This window comes from Microcaecilia unicolor, chromosome 3 (genome assembly GCF_901765095.1).
Source record: "Microcaecilia unicolor chromosome 3, aMicUni1.1, whole genome shotgun sequence".
Lineage (NCBI taxonomy): Eukaryota > Metazoa > Chordata > Amphibia > Gymnophiona > Siphonopidae > Microcaecilia > Microcaecilia unicolor.
This window is the reverse complement of record NC_044033.1, coordinates 221,668,961-221,690,439: the sequence shown is the minus strand read 5'-3', so window position 1 is coordinate 221,690,439 and position 21,479 is coordinate 221,668,961. Positions and strand designations below refer to the sequence as shown.

General features: G+C 44.7%; 1 protein-coding gene across 2 annotated transcripts in view; it reads left to right on the top strand.

Moving 5' to 3' along the window:
- LOC115466332 (histo-blood group ABO system transferase 1-like) overlaps positions 1-21,479 on the top strand; it is an 89,387-nt gene that overhangs the window by 52,165 nt on the left and 15,743 nt on the right. For both annotated transcript variants that reach the window (XM_030197510.1, XM_030197509.1), the window contains 4 exons: positions 11,914-11,967; positions 16,138-16,167; positions 18,457-18,492; positions 19,775-19,909. In XM_030197510.1, the coding sequence (XP_030053370.1) occupies positions 11,914-11,967; positions 16,138-16,167; positions 18,457-18,492; positions 19,775-19,909 (255 nt within the window). The remainder of the gene's footprint in view (positions 1-11,913; positions 11,968-16,137; positions 16,168-18,456; positions 18,493-19,774; positions 19,910-21,479) is intronic.

Here is a 21,479-nt window from a genome sequence, read left to right as displayed (position 1 = left end):
TATGGTCATGTTTCAAATTAAGAACGTGAATGAATTTATGGACTGAATCACAATATGGCATCTACATAGGTGTATGGCAGGTTGTACGAGTGAAACTTGTAAAATGTAATACACTGGACTGTAGAGATGAGCCGCATAAAATATTTGTTGGAAATAATAACTAATGCTTATTTTCTATCTTGCCAGGAAATGCTGCCGATTAAAAATATAATTAATAGAAATAAATTGGTAAAATATGTGTATAAAAACAATAAGTGCCAAATGAAATGACTGAAAAACGATGTGTGAGAACAAACTCTTACGATCCGACTGCATGGAAATCTTGCCATCAGGAATAATGCTCGTTAAAAATGAACTGAAATTGAATGGATTGGTGTTGTGGCTGTGCCAACCAATAAAATGTAAACACAAAATGGTTTTTTGAGACCAAAAAACATATATTAAAATGTCCAAAGAAGGGAAAATTAGGTTCTTACCATGATAATTTTCTTTCCTTTAGTCATAGCAGATGAAGCCATTACGTATGGGTTATGTCCATCAACCAGCAGGGGAGAGAGAGAGCACTCAAACTTTCTCAGTGCCCTCTTGGCCAGCTAGCTCCACTGCCTCTTCAGTATTTGAAGCTTCCAAAGCAGTATGGCCAACCGCAATGGGAATCACAAGAGCTTTCCTCACAGCGAACGATGGCCCATCACAAGGGCATGAACTCATAAAGGAGGGAATGCACATCCTCCTGGAGGGAATAAACTCATCCTCCTTATTGTAGAAGTGGAGGGGAACACACGCACCTCCTGGAGGAAATCACACATCCTCCCAACACACTGGAGGGAATGAACTCATCCTCCTATTTACAGAACTGGAGGGGAACACACGCGCCTCCTGGAGGGAATGAACTCATCCTCCTAAAGTTAAACTGAACATGAATCCTGAAGATTGTTTTCCAACTTTCTCCCAAGGAAGGAACTTCAGGAAATTAGAACAGAACCTGAAAAAAACCCAATTTACAGCATACTGACAATCCAACAGGGAGGGCTCATGGCTTCATCTGCTATGACTAAAGGAAAGAAAATTATCATGGTAAGAACCTAATTTTCCCTTCCTTGTCATCAAGCAGATGAAGCCATTACGTATGGGATGTAACAAAGCAATCCCTAGATAGGGTGGGAACAAGCCACACCACGCGCTAGCACTTGTGCTCCAAAACGCGCATCCCTCCTGGCAGCCACATCCAGCCTGTAATGTCTGGCAAAGGAGAGCTTAGAAGCCCATGTTGCTGCACTGCATATCTCTTGAAGAGAGAGTGCTCCAGTTTCAGCCCAAGAGGAAGAAATCGCTCTAGTAGAATGCGCCTTAAAGGCTACAGGCGGCACCCGGCCAGCCAGCAGATAAGCTGAAAAGATAGTCTCTTTGAGCCAGCAGGCAATAGTGGCCTTAGACGCTGGAGACCCTCTGCGAGAACCTGATAGTAAAACAAACAGATGATCAGAAGTCCTGAAAGAGTTAGTAACTCGCAGATACTGCAGCAGAGTCCTGCGCACATCCAAAAGGTGCAGCTGCCCAAAAGATTCTGGAAACTCTTCCTCTGAAAAAGAGGGCAAGAAAATAGGCTGGTTTAGGTGAAACGCTGAAACCACCTTAGGTATAAAGGAAGGCACGGTCCGAACCGTGACTCCTGACTCTGAAAATTGCAGAAATGGGTCTCTACAGGACAGCGCCTGGAGCTCTGACACCTGTCTCGCCGAGGTAATGGCCACCAGAAAAACGGCCTTCAGTGTCAAATCCTTCTCCGATACTCGCCGAAGCGGCTCAAAAGGAGATGCCTGCAGGGCTTTCAAAACTAGCCCCAGGTTCCAAGCTGGACATGGTGCTCGCACGGGAGGTCGGAGCCGAAGCACCCCTCTAAGAAACCATACCACATCTGGGTGAGCAGCCAAAGACACGCCTCCCACCTTACCACGAAGGGAGGCCAACGCTGCCACTTGCACCCGCAGGGAATTATAGGCCAGGCCTTTTTGTACACCTTCCTGCAAAAAGTCCAGAATCGGCGAGACAGGAGCCCGCATTGGTGCAATGGCTCTGGAAGCACACCAAGACTCAAACAGGCACCAAATCCTAGCATAAGCTACGGAAGTGGACCGTTTGCGGGCTTGCAGGAGAGTGGTAATCACTTTATTGGAATAACCTTTATCCCTCAATTGCGCCCTCTCAATAGCCATGCCGTAAGACCAAAGCGGCAGGCGTCCTCCATGGCTACCGGACCCTGAGACAACAGGTTCGGTACCAGAGGTAACGGCAGAGGAGCCTCCAGAAGCATCTGTCGGAGGTCTGCATACCAAGGTCTCCTTGGCCAATCCGGGACGATGAGGACCACTTCTCCTGGGTGCAGCCGAATCCGCAAGAGCAAGCGCCCTATCAAGGGCCATGGGGGAAACACATAAAGAAGACCCGGAGGCCAGGGTTGAGCCAAGGCATCCAACCCCGCCGAGCGAGGATCTCTCCGTCTGCTGAAGAAGCACGGGACTTTGGCATTGGAACTTGTCGCCATGAGATCCATCACGGGCTTGCCCCATTTGGCACAGATCTGCAGGAATACTTCGTGTGCCAGATTCCATTCTGCTGGATCGATCTGATGCCTGCTCAGATAATCGGCCTGCACATTGCTCTGACCTGCAATATGAACTGCCGACAGACACTGAAGATGCAGCTCGGCCCAGTGGCAAATCAGTTCGGCCTGCGCGGCTAGTGCTCTGCACCTTGTTCCGCCTTGTCGATTTATATAGGCCACTGTTGTCGTGTTGTCCGACATCACTCTGACAGCCAATCCTTCCAGGGTCACTTGAAAAGCCAGAAGCGCCTGAAACACCGCTTTCAACTCTAGGCGGTTGATGGACCACTCCGACTCCTCGGGTGTCCATAGACCCTGGGCATGCTTCCCCTTGCAATGTGCGCCCCAGCCCTTCAGGCTGGCATCCGTTACCACCAAGCACCAAATGGGGAGCGTCAGCGGCATTCCTCGACGCAGCATGCTGTCCGAGAGCCACCACTCCATGCTGAGTCGGGCCGCAGGGAGCCAAGTGAGTCTGCATTGGTAATCCTGAGAAATTGGAGACCACCTCTGGAGTAGGGAATACTGTAGCAGTCTCAGGTGCGCTCTCACCCAGGGTACCACTTCCATCGTGGCTGTCATCGATCCCAGCAGCTGGACAATGTCCCAAGCTCGCGGGCGGGGCATCCTCAGGAGCAGACGGACCTGATTCTGAAGCTTGCACCGCCTTAGCTCGGGTAGGAACACATAACCCGAGACTGTGTCGAACCTGGCCCCCAAAAATTCTAGAGATTGTGAAGGGGTCAGGTGACTTTTGGCCATATTGACGACCCAGCCTAGAGATTGCAGTACTGAGACCACTCTGGCTGTAGCTTGTAAGCTCTCTGTTGCAGAGTCTGCTCTGATAAGCCAGTCGTCTAGGTACGGGTGAACCCTGATACCTTCTCGCCTGAGAAAAGCAGCTACTACCACCATTACCTTCGAAAAGGTTCGGGGAGCTGTGGCGAGGCCAAAAGGCAAGGCCCTGAACTGGAAATGTTTTCCCAACACCGCAAACCTCAGAAACCTCTGGTGCGGGGGCCAGATCGGTATGTGCAAGTAAGCTTCTTTCAGGTCTAGAGACGTGAGAAACTCTCCTGGCTGAACCGCCGCAATGACGGAGCGCAGGGATTCCATGTGGAAATGCCGCACTCTCAGGGACTTGTTCACTGCTTTTAAGTCCAGAATAGGGCGAAAGGACCCACCTTTTTGCGGCACCACAAAGTAGATGGAGTAACGGCTGCAGCCCTGCTCGGCGGGAGGCACCGGGGTCACCGCCCCTAACCGAATCAGACCTTGTAAAGTCTCCTCCACCGCCGCCCATTTGACGGCAGAACCGCATCGGGACTCCACAAACACGTCTCTTACTGGGGCGTTGAATTCTGTTCTGTATCCATCTCTGATCAGGTCCAGAACCCACTGATCTGAGGAAATCTTGGCCCACTCCTCGGCAAAGAGGGAAAGTCGTCCTCCGATGACAGGCATCGAGGAGAGGGCCGGCGCACCATCATTGAGAGGGTTGCCCCTGAACTCCTGGCCTTTAGCCACCAGCTGCGGAACGCTTGTCCGAGCGAAAGGAGTTCCTCTGCTGACCACGGGCACGTGAAGTGAACCCAGCCGAACGCCCCGGGCGGTACCTTCTAGCTTCATGGAAGCGAGGTCTGTACGAGGAGTGGACCGCCTGGCCCTTAGAGGAAGGCCTCTGCCTATCTTCGGGCAAGCGCTGGGGTTTTGGATCACCCAAGCCTTTCACAATTTTCTCCAACTCCTCACCAAATAGGAGAAGTCCTTGAAAAGGCAACTTCACCAACCTTTGCTTAGAGGCCATGTCCGCTGCCCAGTGCCGTAGCCACAGACGACGGCGAGCCGCCACTGCTACTGCCATTTGTTTAGCCGAAGCTCTGACAAGGTCATAAAGGGCATCAGCCAGAAAGGACAAGGCCACCTCCATCCGCGGAGCCACATCCAAGAAGGGCTCCGCTCCATCTCTGGGCTGTGCCACTGCCTGTTGCAGCCAAGCTAGGCAGGCTCTAGCAGCATAACAGCTGCATGCAGACGCCCGAACAGTGAGACCTGCAATTTCAAAGGACCGTTTCAACGCTGTTTCCAGCCTACGGTCTTGAACATCCTTCAGGGCAACACCTCCTTCAACAGGGAGGGTAGTTCTCTTTGTCACCACAGTGACTAGGGCATCCACTGTAGGCATTTGAAAACGAGCCATATGCCCCTCACGCAGAGGGTATAACTGCCCCATAGCCCTGGAAACTCTCAAAGGTCCCTCGGGGTCAGCCCACTGAGCCGACACAAGCTCTAGGATGGAGTCATGCAAAGGGAAGGCCCGAGCAGCTTTCTTGGTACTAGCCATCCTGGGATTACCCGAGGAGGCCATGCCACTGTCAGGATCTTCAATCGAGAGGGCCTGCAGGGTATCTGAAATAAGCGCTGGCAGCTCATCACGGTGGAAAATCCTCACCGCGGAGGGATCATCCAGATCCTGTGGTAAATCCGCACCTGACTCCGGTTCCTCAGACCAAGAACGTCTGTCAGAGTTCTCCGAATCCTCACACCCCGACCACGGGGGGGAAAAAGGTGCACCACAATCTGAAGGGAAATTAACCCTTCTGCGCTTATCTTTGGGCCAATCATCCGGGAAAACCTCAGTGGGCAGTCCTAGGCCAGAATCCATCGGGGGGGCCATCACAGGGGCCTCAGGCAACCCTTGAGGGAGGGCTCTTTTCATCATGTATGCTTTATGCAGCAAAAGCACAAAATCCGGGGAGAAAATCTCACCCTGGGCACCCAAATCCTGTCCGGTGCTAGCCACTCCTGAAATAACCTCATCTCGAGGTGCCCCACCCGGCTCAGGTCTCTCCGTGTCCAGGGAGACCGCGCCATGCGGTGTAAGCAAAATGGCGCCCGCTGCCAGCTCAGAGCGGGAAGAAACATCGCTCGCCATGCTCGGGCCGGATCCTACGCCTGTACAGCACGATTTACAGAGCCCTGCTGCTGATTTGCGCTTGCCACACGTGGAACAGCGCTTTACATTGTCCGCAGCCATCGCCGAAAAACGGCGGTAAAATCCAAAATGGCGTTTTCGCGCCAAAATCGCCCCGATTGCGGGCCCACCCCGGAGGAGTTAGAAAACACTCTTACCTCAAAGGATCTAGCGTACAACTACGATCCTGCTGAAAATCAGGTCAAAAACCTCTGTTCCAGCGTCTCTGCGTTTAAAAACGCGACGCAACTTTTTTTTTTTTTTTTAACGCTGTGAGGAAAGCAGAGGTATTGAAGACTCTGGAGGCTCAGATGAGTGGGAAAGGCAGGGAAAGGGCGAACCTATATGCCTGCATCCACTGTTGGTGGGTAAGGACAGGGAAAGCAATGCAATATGTCCACATCCACTGAGGTATGGGTAAGGCAGGGAAAGGGCTAACCTATGTGCCTTTAAAGTGAAGCTGCTATAGCCTCCAACACCCCGGTTAACAACTAGCAAGCCAGGAACCACCTCCCGGCAGATTTTTCTGGAGCTCGAGAAGCTGCAGCCACCCTGCTAGGGGAGATAGAGAATACTGAAGAGGCAGTGGAGCTAGCTGGCCAAGAGGGCACTGAGAAAGTTTGAGTGCTCTCTATCTCCCCTGCTGGTTGATGGACATAACCCATACGTAATGGCTTCATCTGCTTGATGACAAGGAATGATGATTTGTATAGTGTCTGTAATTCGTGGCGCAAAATTGATGCAGTTGATTTTAATGAAGTGATTTCCTAAATTTATCGTAAATCTAAAACATAGTGGAAAAAAATTATCTTTATGAATAAAAGAAATAAAAAATAGAAGTAAAAGAGGAATAAAAAAATGAAATTGTATGAAATGGTAAATTAGAAAACACTGCATAATGAAATACATAAATATAAGAGATACGCAGAGCATCAGTTAATGTTTAAATGAATTGAAAAATGCCTAAATATGATTGTGGTATATAGTAATACTTACAAAAAAGTAAAGCATCAACTGATATGTGAATGAACCAAACATATAAATGGCGAGTGACCGACTGACTCGCAAATGCGCAGTAGAGACTTCCCTCTCTGTCCCGCCCCCGCGTCAATACGTGATGACGGGGGCGGGACAGAGAGGGAAACTGCACAAAGCCGCCAAGGTCACTACCGCTCCCCCCGCCCGAGGTCGCCGCTATCGCTCCCCCCCAACCGGTGTCGCCGCCGCTGCCAGCCCTCCACCCGGCCCAGGTCCTCTCTCCGCTACTGAATTTACATCCATTCACCGGAACGCAGCACGTACATCAGCTGAGCTGCTGTCCGCCTTCCTTCCCTGCCTGTGCCCCGCCCTCGCTGACGTTACGTCACATGAGGGCGGGACACAGGCAGAGAAGGAAGGCCGACGGCAGCTCAGCTGATCTGCCCTGCTGCCTTCTGGCGAATGGATGTAAAGTTCAGTAGCGAAGAGAGGGCCTGGGCCGGGTGGAGGAACGGTAGCGGCGACCTCGCGGGGGGGGGGGGGGGAGCGGTGGCGACCACGCGGGGGGGGCCAGCGTCGACCTCCGAAAACCCCAATACCAGCCCATTTTAACGGGCTCAACGGCTAGTTGATTAAATAAGTTAAAGAATGCCGTAGATATGATTGTTGGTTAAAAATAAAATTATATACAATAAATATGTAAAACACTGCATGAGTGGCACCATACATGTAAAGAAAACAAAGAACACAAAAACCATCAAATAATATATAAATGAATTGAACAATGCCATAAATATAATTGTTGCTTAAAATGGAATTATTTGATGTAATAAAATTATAAAACACTGCCTAAAATGGAAACAAACATATAAAAGATACGCATATCAAGACTCTTAAGGCTTGATGACTTAATGCCCCAATATCTTGGAGTATAACCTTGGCACACCAATCACCTGAAGTCTCTATTATTTTTTATGGAGTCTCTTTTATTGAATAAATCACAGATAATTTACTCACAGATAGACAGTGGTGCACCAAGGGGGGGGGGGGGGCGGTGAGGACGGTCTGCCCCGGGTGCACGCTGCTGGGGGGGGGGTGCTGCGCGCCTGTTGGCACTTGTTCCCTCCCTGCTGCTCCCTCTGCGTGGAACAGGTTACTTCCTGTTCCGGGGCAGAGGGAGCAGCAGGGAACGAGTGGACTCGGAGCCGACAGGCGCGCGGCACCTCCCCCCCAGCAGGTAAAAATGCACCCGGGGGGTAATTTCACCGGGGGGGGGGGGGGGGTTGCGCTGCACCTGGGGGGTGTAATTTGGCCGGGGGGGGGGGGCGCATCGGCGATCCGCCCCGGGTGTCAGCCAGCCTAGGAACGCCACTGCAGATAGATGTTCTGAGGTGCTGCTCCAGGACACAGAGACTCCTTAATCTGAGAGCTGTTGGGGGTGAAGATCTGAAGAGAGGTAGATATATTGCAGGGGGGGGGGGGAAGGATAGTTGAACAGGTAGAAATGGTCCAAAGCTGGGTGACTGGAATGTGCAATATCTCATTAGAGAGGAGATATTTTCAAGGTAAAAAAAAAAAAACAGGTTCGTTACAGGGAGTTTCAGCAGGACAGAGCTGTCTGGAATGAGATGATCCATGCTCCATGTCTCTGGCTAGATGGTGTTGGAATGCCTCATGGCTGAAAGGACAAAGAGGTGTTGAGGCTTCACACAGGCTCAGGGAGGAGCAGATAGAGACCAATGGGGACAAAGCTTGCCATCGGTTAGCAAGGGGTGGCCCTAGAGGACGGCTCTCGATTGGGGGGAAAGGTCATACCTGGCTGACCACCCAGGACAGAGATAGTGAGAATGACCAGGAAATAATAGCAGGAAAACAAAAGAGCCAAGCTTGGCAGAGAGAGGGAGGAGGTGGCAGAGAGAGGGAGGAGGTCTGGGCAGCCTCACAACCAGTGGTAATAGTTCTTACACAGCCAAGCAAGTGTGGTTGCACTGCCTGTGAACTACATTACCCACAGTGCATTGCTCATGTATCTTTGCAGTGAGAAAGTGCAGCAATGATAGTCCTTAGAACTGAGAATAACAGTAAAGGCATTACACATATTTTAGGATCACGTTATAAACTAGTGCGAGGCTGTCGGAGGACAGAACAACGCAGAACATCGAATGATGTATAAATAGATGAGCCTCCATATAGTCATAATGTATAATCATACAAGTAAAAAATTGAAACATCAAATGACATAGTAAAGTTAAAACATTGCCATGAACATAATTGTTGCTTAAAGTAGAACTAATGTCGGTATATTCACATGCAACCATCTCAGCATGTGAATGGTTGAATTAAAAGTGAAGTATCAAGAGATAAATGTATGGTGCCACTCGTGCAGTGTTTTACACATTTATTGTATATAATTTTATTTTTAACCAACAATCATATTTACTGCATTCGTTAACTTATTTAATCAATTCATTCACATATCAGTTAATGTTTACTTTTTTGTAAGTATTACTATATACCACAATCATATTTAGGCATTTTTCAATTCATTTAAACATTAATTGATGCTCTGCGTATCATTCAAACGTCACTTCCTGAATATCAATGCTTTAAATTTGTGCAACTCCCGAATCTCCGTTGACGTTATATTAAAGACTTCTTGGCATCCTCCTTCAGCTGTCCTCACTTTTTTGTAGATAGGAAGTAAACCAGCGTAGAACAGAACTAGAAATACCCATTGTAGATAGCCAATATAAAAGTAGATCATGTTCAACCATATCAAACGTAGAATGAGAGACCCAAAGAGACAATGAGAATGGATGATTTATGATCCAAGGAGGTGCAATCTCATTGTATAGTGTAGTGAGAAGGGTTTCCGTACTGTGAGCTGTTCAGAAACCTGCCTGTCTAGGATGTAAAGTGAGAGTTTTTTCAGAAAAGGAGGCTAATTGTTTCAGAACAACTTTTTCCAGAGTTGTAAGATTGAAATAGGGCGGTAATTTAAAGGGAGAGAAGGGTCTAAGTCTAGTTGCTTAAAGATCAGCATAATGATGGCTGATTTCCAGGAACCAGGCACAATGAAGGAGTGCAACAGCAGCATCAAAGTAAGGAAAATGGTTTAACTAATGTAGCTGGTCATGGATCAAGTGCTGAAGATGTCAGATGGATGGAAGGCGATAATCGTAATAGATCCTGTATTGTCGGGGAATTAAAACTGCTCCAAACTGCTGAAAGTGTCGGGCTGGAGTCTTGGATAATTGGAGAAGGGACTGAGAGATTCATGGAACTTCTAAGAATGTTAATTTTATGTTGCCAGGCCATGGCGACAGTATCAAAGGAGGTAAAGATTTGAGAGAGAGATGGAGGGGGAAGGATAGAAGGGGAAATGTTTCTCATTATCTGAATCAACTTCTGAGACTTGTTACGAGTGAATTTAATAACCTTAGAATAGTGATATTTCTTAACTGCAGTGATTAATGAGTGATACTCAGTATACTTGAGTTTAAAGCAATAATGAATAACAGGGACTGGAGCTTTAGTGTTTGTTTATTTTGTTATTGAAATACTTTTTGAAAGCATAAACAATTGAATCAAATGCACATGTAACTCCTAATTAGCGCCAATTACCTCCAATAATTGATGATTATTGCCTAATAGACTAATTAGTTACATGCACAACTCAGAAGGAGTGTGACTATGAGAAGGGCATTCCTGGAAATTAGGCACAATGCTATAGAATATTAGCATTTGTGCACCTAACTACCATCAGTTGGGCGCGAGCATTTACACCAGCTTTTGGCAGGCAAAAAAGCTCGCACACACAGTTAGGCATCTAAAGGGCGCTCTGTGCAGACTGTTATTCTTTCAGTGAAATACTTCTGTAACAACATCAAAGGATTTATGATGCAGGCAATATGCTGAAATGTGGCTGTGTTAGGTTTTTGATTATTTTCTTCAATAAAGCCATTGTTCTCATCTTACTCTTTTCCTGTCTTTGTATGTCTTGGTACTCCTTTCATTACACCTTGCTGGATACTAGCCTCTTATTCATCCTATTTCCCATACTACTTACAGGAACTTTAGTATTGTACATTTGTTTTGTTACGGGAGCAATATCGTTCGTAGCTTTCACTCTTTTGGAAAGAGTGAGTTCTCTTTCACAAGAGTGCACACTACTCATGAAAATCATGCCCTGTTTTGGAAGAGTGCGCTTTCTTTCCAAAAGAGGACGCACTATTTTCCAGTAGTGAGTGAATACATGCAATTACTGTAACTTTCCCCCTGCCCTAACGGTCATGTCTGACTTCATTTTGTCTACCTTGTTTCTTTCGACTATATAAGTATATAAGTATTGCCATACTGGGACAGACCAAAGGTCCATCAGGCACAGCATCCTGTTTCCAACAGTGGCCAATCCAGTCACAAGTACCTGGCAAGATCTCAAAAATGTACAATACATTTTATTCTGCTTATCCTAGAAATAAACAGTGAATTTTCCCCAAGTCCATTTTAATAATGGTCTATGGACTTTTCCTTTAGGAAGCCATCCAAACCTTTTTTTAAACCCCGCTAACTGCCTTTGCTACATTCTCTGACAATGAATTCCAGAGTATAATTACAACTGAGTGAAGAAAAAAAATTCCAATTCATTTTAAATTTACTACTTTGTAGTTTCATTGTGTGCCCCTTAGTCCTAATATTTTTGGAAAGAGTAAACAAGTGATTCACGACTACCTGTTCCACTCCACTCATGATTTTATAGACCTCTATCATATCTCCCCTCAGCCATCTTTTCTCCAAGCTGAAGAGCCCTAGCCACTTTAGCCTTTCTTCATAGGGAAGTCGTCCCATCTCCTTTATCATTTTCTTCGCCCTTCTCTGTACCTTTTCTAATTCTACTATATCTTTTTTGAGATGCGGTGACCAGAATTGAACACAATATTCAAGGTGCGGTCGCACAATGGATTGATACAAAGGCATTATAACGTCCTCATTTCTGTTTTCCATTCCTTTCCTAATAATTCCTAACGTTCTGTTTGCTTTTTTAGCCGCTAAGGGTGGGATAGTAAACGTATAATAAACTTGAATATTTGTGCATGCGTAATGGTGCACATATGTGTGAATTAACAGGAATGAGTGTGCCCTTGTTCAGAAACAGTGTGCACTCTTTATGAAAAGTGCACACTGTTTCAGAAGAGTGTCCCCTATTAACAACACCTCATCCCCCTAAAAAAGTCAGAGTTTTTCCTATCGTTTCATTTATATGAAATGAGATTGGAAACTGATATTTCCCATGTCATTTCAAATGAATGCACAACTCTAATTTTATATACTTTTCCCAACAACAATCTACCTGCAGATATCCAGAAGAGGTACCAGGACAGGACCTGTTGCGAGGATTAAAATTGCACTGGTGAGTATTTACCTGCTGGGAAATTGCACTCAAAATTAGTAAAAGGTAGTCTTGAGGTTAAAACGGTAATTTCAATGTCTTTAAAAAATTACTCTGCATATTTAACATAGGCAGTTTAGACTATAGTTTTAGCATTTGAAGTCATTGTTTAAAGTTAAATAGAATCGTAAAAAAAGAGGGAATCAACCACACAATGTCAAACAGTACAACAAAGGAATGATGTAGGCCCAAAGGTAGATCAAGGAAGCACTTTATTGCAATATCTCGAAGGACCTGACAAGGGCCATGTTTCGGCAAAACTGCCTGGGTCAGGGGTTGATACAGCATTTATGCTGTAATACTTTGCAAGTTTTTCATTGCTCTTGTATTTTATAACTCAAATAACTTTGTGTTTCATACTAGGATTTGCAGTATCAACCCCTGACGCAGGCCGTTTTGCCGAAACACGGCCCATGTCAGGTTCTTTGAGATGTTACAATAAAGTGCTTCCTTGATCCACCTTTGGGTCTACACCATTCCTTTGTTAAAGTTTAATAGGGCATCAGTTTAGAGCACAGCTAGCAGACAAAAAAATGTCCTGCCTAGAAGGATTGGGATGGCTATTTTAGTTGAAGATTCAATTATTAGGCAAATAGATAGCTGCATGGCTAGTGGATGTAAAGATCACTTGCTCACTTGCCTGTCTGGAGCAAAGGTGGCGGACCTCATGTGTTACCTATATAAGATTTTAGACAGTGCTGAGGAAGAGTCAGCTTTCTTGGTACATGTGAGTACGAACAACATAGGACAATGTGGGCGAGAGGTTCTGAGAGCCAAATTCAAGCTTTTAGGTAGAAAGTTGAAATCCAGAACCTCCAGGGTAGCATTTTCAGAAATGTTTCCAGTTCCACGTGTAGGACCCAAGAGGCAGGCAGAGCTCAGGAATCTCAATGCACGAATGAGATGATAATGAGGGGATGAGGGATTTAGATTTGTTAGAAACTGGTAACAATTTAGGGAAAGGGGAGCCTATTTTGAAAAGAGGGAATTGAATCTAACAGAATAAAATTCTGCAGGAAACGGATAGAAAATTGGAATCTTTATGGATAGAAATTCCATCTGGGAAGGGAATGTACTACCTCCGCATGGGCACAACATACAGACAGACGATGAAATGTTAATAGAAATTAGGGAAGCTAGAAAATTTGGCAGCACTATAATAATGTGTGATTTCAATTACCACGGGGCTCTGTTACTAAGGTGCGTAGGCGCCTAAGCGCATCCAACGTGTGTCAGTTTGGAACTACCACCCGGCTACTGCGTGCCCTGGGCGGTAATTCCATTTTTACGCACGTCGGAAAATATATTTTTATTTTCTGATCAGCGGCGCTAACCGGGCGGTAATTGGCAGTGTACATGTGCTGGCGATTACTACCCGGTTAACGTGTGAGACCTTACCGCTAAGTGAATGGGTGGTGGTAGGGTCTCAGGCCCAAAATGGATGTGCGCCAATTTTTATTTTGCTGCACATCCATTTTTGGACATAAAAAAAAGACCCTTCTTGCTGGTGCGCTGAAAAATGGACCTGCGCAAGTCCAAAACATGTGCCTACATTAGCGCAGGCCATTTTTCAGTGCACCTTAGTGAAAGGACCCCCTAAGTTAACAGAGAGTAAGAGTAGACAAATTCCAGAAAAAAAATAGCTGCTGAAATCAAAGAAGCAAGGATTCTTTCCAATGGGAAATGGACTTGAGAAAGCTATAAAAAATAAGAAAGTGGAGACAAAGACCTCTAACTTATAAAATTAATAGGGTTGGAAATCTATAATTATTGGTCAGAAAAAAAAACTCCACTTAAAACATACAAAATATTGAAAAAGACTATAGGCTCCTGCTTCAATCCAAAAGATGACAATGAGGGGCATAATCGAATGGCACTGGCGAAATAGATCGCCGGCGATCTATTTTGGCGGCGGCGCAACAGCTGGCTGGAACTGTATTATCAAAAAAGATGGCCAGCCATCTTTTGTTTCGATAATACGGTTCGAACTGGCCAAATGCCTTGGATTTAGCCGGGTTTGAGATGGCCGCTTTTGTTTTTCAGTGATAATGGAAGTTAAAAGCGGCCATCTCAACCCTGGCTATATCCAAGGCATTTGGTTTTGGGAAGAGCCAGCATTTGTAGTGCACTGATCCCCATGACATGCCAGGACACCAACCGGGCACCCTAGGGGCCACTTCTAAAATTTTTTTTTAAAATACACAAATAGCTCCCAGGTGCATAGCTCCCTCACCTTGGGTGCTGAGCCCCCCAAACCCACTCCCCACAACTCTACACCATTACCATAGCCCTTAAGGGTGAAGGGGGCACCTACATGTGGGTACAGTGGGTTTTGGGGGGGTTTGGAGGGCTCAACACTTAGCACCACAACTGTAACAGGTAGGGGGGGTGGACCTGGGTCTGCCTGCCTGAAGTGCACTGCACCCATTAAAAACTGCTCCAGGGACTTGCATACTGCTGTCAGGGAGCTGGGTATCACATTTGAGGCTGGCATACAGGCTGGCAAAAAAGGTTTTTATTTTTATTTTTTTAGTGTGGGAGGGGGTTGGTGACCACTGGGGGAGTATGGGGAGGTCATCCCCCATTCCCTCCGGTGCTCATCTGGTCATTTAGGGCACTTTTTTGAGCCTTTTGGTCGTGAAAATAAAAGGACCAAGTAAACCCGGCGAAATACTGATTAACGCCGCTTTTTTTTCCATTATCTGTGAAAGCCAGCTATCTGGTAGCCACGCCCATGCCCGCCTATGTCCCACGTTCGCTACACCGCCGATACGCCCCTTGAACTTTCGCCAGCTCAGCGACGGGAAAGCGGCGATGGTGTCATAAAAGCAGCTTTCGATTATACAGATTTCGCTGCTTTTGAGAGATCGCCAGCCATCTCCCGATTTACATCGGAAGATGCCCGGTGATCACTTTCGAAAATAAGCCTGAATGTGTGTCTCCTTCACTTAGGGGCCCTTTTACTAAATGGCGGAGCGGCTACTGGGCAGGTAGTGTGCAGGAAATCAGCACTACTGCCAGGCGTGCCCAGGCACCTAGCAGTAGTTCTGATTTTGCTGTGCGCCATTTCCCACACCAGAAAGTAATTTTCTAGCACGGTCCTATGGTGTAGGCGCACCCGGTGGTAATCGCTGCCCGAATACTGCTCGGTTAATGCAGGAGCCCTTACTGACTACTAAATAAGAGGCACTAAGGTCTCAGTCAGTAAATGGCCGCTTGCAGACTTTTTTTTATTTATCACATGGCCATTTAAGCCTTCATTTTAAAAATAGGGATTTTACTGCAACAGTAGTAAGTGGCCTGGGCGCATGGCAATTCTACGCGCCCACACTACCACAGGCCACATACTACTGCAGCTTAGCAAAAGGACCCCTTAATTATCAAACAACTCAGAAAATGCCAAGACACCAAATTCTATAAATGGCGCCTTCAGTTGTGTGCGACAATTTGGCTGCATGTGCAAATTGCACACACAACTTAATTGATTAACAAGCCAATCAGCACCTATAATTAGTGATTAACAACCAATTAGCAGCAGCACTAATTGGCTTTAATTACAATTTACGTGCACAATTTTCTAGGCATGTTCTATAACGTACTGTGTGTAAATTCTAATGCATGCAGCCAAAAAGGGGGCATGGCCATGGGCAGGTTGTGGGCGTTTCAAAAAACTATGCGCACTATTATAGAATACACTTGATCAGTGCAGGTATTTAGGCCTGGTTTTAGGTGGCCTAAATGGGTGCGCCTAAATTGCAAGAACAGCACATGAGCCTATTCTATAAACTATGCCTAACTTTAGGCGTAGTTTATAGAATCGTGCTAAGGGTGTGGTTTTCCAGTGCCAATTTCTAAGGCACCATTTATAGAATTTTGCCCAAAGTATCCTGCAAAAGTTCTTATCTCAAAAAAAAAATCATCGATAGCCTACACAAGTTGGATTGTCATCTATTGATAATTTTTTTTTTTTGAGATAATCATAATGATTTAGCTGTATGCTAGGGAAAACATTGATTTTTACAAAGAAATGATGAAATATTGTGCAGTTTATTTTATCGTGGAGTACATATAAAGAAAATCATAATGTGCTGAAATATGATGCCAATGTTTTTCTTTTCTGACAATTACTAGGATGCCAGCGAATGGATCTTTACCTATAAGGTGAATATGTGCTCCATATATTTACATTCAAGGTTGGGAGGAGACCTTTAGTCATGCTAGTCATTCCAATAAGTTATCAAAAAAGTCCCAAAGCCTACTTCAGGGGCCCTTTTACTAAGCCATGTAAGCATCTACGTGTGCCCAACGCATGCCAAAATGGAGTTACCACCAGGCTACCGCTTGGCTCTTGCGGTAATTTCATTTTTGGCGCACATTCGATACTCATGTCCGAAAAATTTATTTTTGGATGCTCGTATCGGACGCACGCCAAGTGGCATTTGATGCATGTAAGTCACTACCGCCTGGTTACCGCGTGAAACTTTACCGCTAGGTCAATGACTGGCGGTAAGGTCTCAGACCCAAAATGGACACATGCCAATTTTCATTCTGCCACATGTGCATTTTCGGCAAAAATTTTAAAAAGGCATTTTTTGCAGGCGCGCTGAAAAATGGATATATATTACCGCAAACCATTTTTCAGCGCACCTAAGGAAAAGTACTGCTCAATGATTAATCAAAATTTGCCCCAGGTACAATATATAACTTAGATTGTGAGCCCATTAGGGACAGTGCAAAGTACCTGTAACCGCATAGTCGCCTCAGGAATCACTTGCGGTATATCAAATGCTGAAAATAAATAAATAAATAAATAAATAAATAGCTTTTCTCCCAAAATCTTGTACAAAATCATTCCTAGAAAGCATGAAGTTAGTGTGGTTCTTAAACTGAGTGACAGCAATCCCCCTTCCCTGGTCAATCATACGAGCAATTGATCAGACACCCTTGAAGATAAACCTTTGCTACTGGTGACCTGTGATTGTTAGCAAGCAGAAGAGGCCCCTTTTGAAAAAATGACACAGAACAAAAAAACAGAAAAAGGGGAAGCAGCCACTGATGTTCAAATCTTGGGATATTTATTAACAATTTAACACTATACAAAACCCTACATATGACTTGACGCAGTCCATTTTGGGGGAAAAGGTGCCTGCCTCAGGAGTCTTAGGGACGAATCAATCAACTGTGTAGTTGTCAAAATACAGCAAAACATATAATGAAACAGTATTTTAAAAAAGGTGATATCAGGTGCACAAAATGTAACAAAACCGGAAAACACCAGCATTTTCCAGTTTTGTTTTCATACTGTGTCACATGATATCACCTTTATTTTTATGGTGTTTCATTACATGTTTTGCTGTATTTTGACAACTACACAGTTGATTGATTTGTCCCTAAAACTCCTCAGGCAGGTGCCTTCTGCGCCGAAACACAGAACTGTATCGAGTCATGTATAGGGTTTTGTAAAGTGTTGAATTGTTAATAGATATCTTGTTGAACAATAGTTCTGAAAACATTTTTCAGAACAGGCAAGAACAAGGCTAATAAAAGAAAAGAGATGATCATCTGTAAAAGTAAGGATGACCTCCATAGTACCTCAGGGGTGTGGACATGACTATTTGTGGGGCCTAGGTTAAAAATTGCTGATTTCCAGACCACTTACACAAAATTGTCTGGATAATGACTATACAAACATGACAAACTATAATTAGTTAAAATAATATAAAAGCAGATCAAGTAAAAAAGCAAATAAAAGAGAAGTGATTTTATTCAAACTGTTACCCAACATGGTCACGTTTCGCCCTCAGGCTGCTGGTAAACTGATACGAGTGGGTCAGGTTGAATTGAGAAGTGTGATAAGTGGTTTGATATGTTAACTATAAGGGGTATGCCTAGTTTTAACCCCTTTTAGTCTTTTTACCCCTGATGCAGCCTGAGGGAGAAACGTGGACACGTCAGGTAACTGTTTGAATGAAACCACTTCTCTTTTATTTATTTGTTTTTTTACTTGATCTGCTTTTAAATTATTTTCATTAATTGTAGTTCTTCATGTTTGTATAGCCATTATCCACACAATTTTGTGTAAGTGGTCTGGAAATCGGCAATTTTATTTAAGTAGGCAGATCAGTGCCTCTTGTTTTGTTGAACTACAATTAGTTTACAGTACTCATTAATTAGTTATGACTAGTTCTTGTCTGTGAAAGTCTAAACCCCTGTTTACTAAGCCATGCTAGCGGCTGCCGTGCACTAATGCCGACACAGCCCATTCACTTTGAATGGATTGTGTAGGCACTGCCATGCGGCTTAGTAAACAGGGGGATAAGGGCTGTGTTGTGATTTGAATTAATAGGCCTGCACATTATCTCCCCAGTTATTAATGCCATACAGACCTGAGTGATTTTTCTGATTTTCACCCACCCTTATTCATTTCCTACTTCTGCTCTTTCTTTCCAGAACGCACTATAGCAAACCTGATATTGGACAGGTTCCGTGAGTAATTACCCTTTTATAATAGAAATGCCAAATGCATTTTTATAGTTTTTAAAATATTTTTACCCTGGGAATGGTGCATTAGACCATGGTAGATTAGGGATATGAAAGGAAAAAAAAACATTCCTTCAATGTGATTTAAGCAGGCAGAAGAGGCTCCTGGCCCTTTAAATCACTCATGGCTGCTCAACCACTGATATTCAGTGACACTTAATCTGGCAGTGCCACTGAAAATCCACCAGTCATCCAATTTCCTTAGGTCTTCCTGCAATATTTCACAGGCCGCCTGTGTTTTAACAACCTTGAATAGTTTTGTATCAGATAAATGTGTTTCTTGTAAAAAGATTGTTTGCATTTTTTTTCCTTTTGAGAGCTACAAAGTCTTTTTCTTTTTATAGGGTGTCTCATACCATGGACATTCCACGACACAGTGTTCAAATTAACCACGGAGTATTACAATAATTGAGGACCATAGGGAGTCGAGAGACAGAGTATGCAAAATAGTCTATTAAGAGTCTCAAGAAAATAACAAAGGAGAAAACAGTAGCTACTAAAATGAAAACAAAAAGAAGAGAGAGAAAAAAATTGAGATGTAAAGACTGAAAGGTATACAGAGCGGAAAGCCTGGCCAAAAAGGAATATGTAGAGTGGGGTAGAGAAGGAAGACAAAGGCAAGTCAGCAAAAGCTCAATCCCCATGATACATCTGAAAAACAAAACAAAAAAAAAACTGGTGTAATCTATTATCACAGATAGTAAACAAAGAGTCATATATTGAGGTATGGAATGGCATAGAGAGAAAATTAGAGCATCTGGATGGTTTGAGATAAACCTAACATTTGTCTAAAGTTTAAAAAATACAAACACTTTACTAGAAGCAGGTACATTTCAAGCAATATGCTTAGAAACAATGAACGCCAAATAGTGCAGTCACATACATGTAACTAACGTAGACAACAAGAACATTTAAATACCGCATTCTCAAGTGATAAACATCATATCCATAACTAGCTTTGAATTTATAAAGAATCAGATAGATGTTTTCAATACTTAGGTGGATATTTGTTATGTGGTATTGGAGACTGATATGAAATAAAAGAAAAGAATAATCAAAGGAGAATTAGGAAGTGTATTAATACAGACGGGTCTTATTATTTATTGATAATAAAGCAGGAATAGGATCTTTCCTGAAAGTAATGAACATATATGGACTTACTAAGTCCTAACACGGCTTAGTAAAAGGACCCTCAAGTCTCTTGACTAACAACAGTTGACTCTTTCAGACGCAATGAAGTGATGATTCTGACTCCCTGGCTGGCCCCAATTGTCTGGGAGGGGACTTTTAACAGCGATATCCTAAAGGAAGACTATCAGCAGAAGAACTATAGAATTGGTCTTACGGTCTCTGCCATTGGAAAGTAAGTATCCCAGTCTCTAGCTTTAGTTAGAGTTTCATTTTTTGGTATTAATTTATTTAAGTGAAGCAGGACCTATGAACACCGCTGGAGAAAACTGCAGCCTAATCCCATGGATGTAGTGTGACTGTTTCATTCGGGGGGGGGGGGGGGGGGGGGGGGGGCAAAGGATGGGGAAGGGCATATTAGCATATTAATTTGTATATATATATATATTTATATAATCCACTTAAGTGCAAGGGTCTGGGACCAAAGAAATGCATGCAGTTAACTGGAGCCTGCACTTAACCGTTGTGACCCAAAGAAGCTTGACATCTGATAAACATATGTACAGTACTGTTTATTATTATACGTACAGTATACAGTCTCTGTTAACTGACATTAGGCTTACTTGAAGTAATTATAGTCCTCTGTACACTCTCGGGTCTGTGAGTCCCATAGACTATGTCTACCAGATGGTTACTTCCTGTTCCGGGGCAGAGGGAGCTGCAGCGAACGAACAAAGTTTAGCGAACTCGGAGGAGCAGGCGTGCGCCGCGGCACCCCCCCCCAGCAGCGTGCATCCGGGGGGGGGGGTGTCATTTCGCCGAAGGGGGGGGGGAGGTGTCATCTAGCGGGGGGGGGGGGGGGTGCACCGGCGCTCCGCCCCGGGTACGATCCAGGCCAGGAACGCCACTGCATCAGATTCTTGTTTCTCACCATGCTGCTTCTTGAATTTTATGCTGTTCTTCTCCTTCCATCTTTCCAGCCATCCAACAGTGGCTTTGAATTCAGTTAGTCCAAGACTTTCTGCTACCTGGTTAGCTTTCTCCATAAGCAGTGGACCACTGACAGGAAACTGTCTGCTCCTGACTCGAGAAAACCACCAAAGAACAGCATCTTCTACATCCTCAGATTTTTCCGCCCGTTTTCGTTTCCGTTGTGGATTTGTATTGTTTTGCCAGTCTTCCAGAAGACGGTCTTTCTGCTTCAAGACACGTGAAATTTGACTGGGATTGACACCATATTCTTTAGCAATAGATGCTTGACTTTGTTTGTTTGTTTTCTAATTTTTTAATTACTTCTATTCGTTCAGCCAGTGTTAAAGTCTTACAGTTCCACTGCCACGTCGACCCCAGTGTACACTCTAACAACATTTTTTCGCTTATTCTGCCTGTGGCAGTTAAAGGGGTGGTAAATTTGAAATCTTGTTGGTTCTCAAACGCCAATCGGCTTCCATATTCCGTCCACGCGCTTATGCAGAGTCTTTTCTGCAGAGAAGCAATCTTAAACCGTGCATATAAACCGAAGTTTGTCAATATAGAAATTGATGGTGCCAAAAACGAGACCGAAGTATGGCATGCAGTTAAACAGAGAATGCGCTTATCCGACATGCACATACATATTCATTATGGTTATTCCCAAAAAAGCCTGCTCTTTCTCCCTTCCTTCCTTCTTTCCTCCTTATCCAGAACTCCCTCTTCCTCTCTAATAGTATTTCCCCACCCCCTTTCCCATACCATGCCAGTGTAGACCTTAGAAATGCATAAGCTCTATATGTAGATCATAGGAGCCAACTTTTCAAAATGATTGG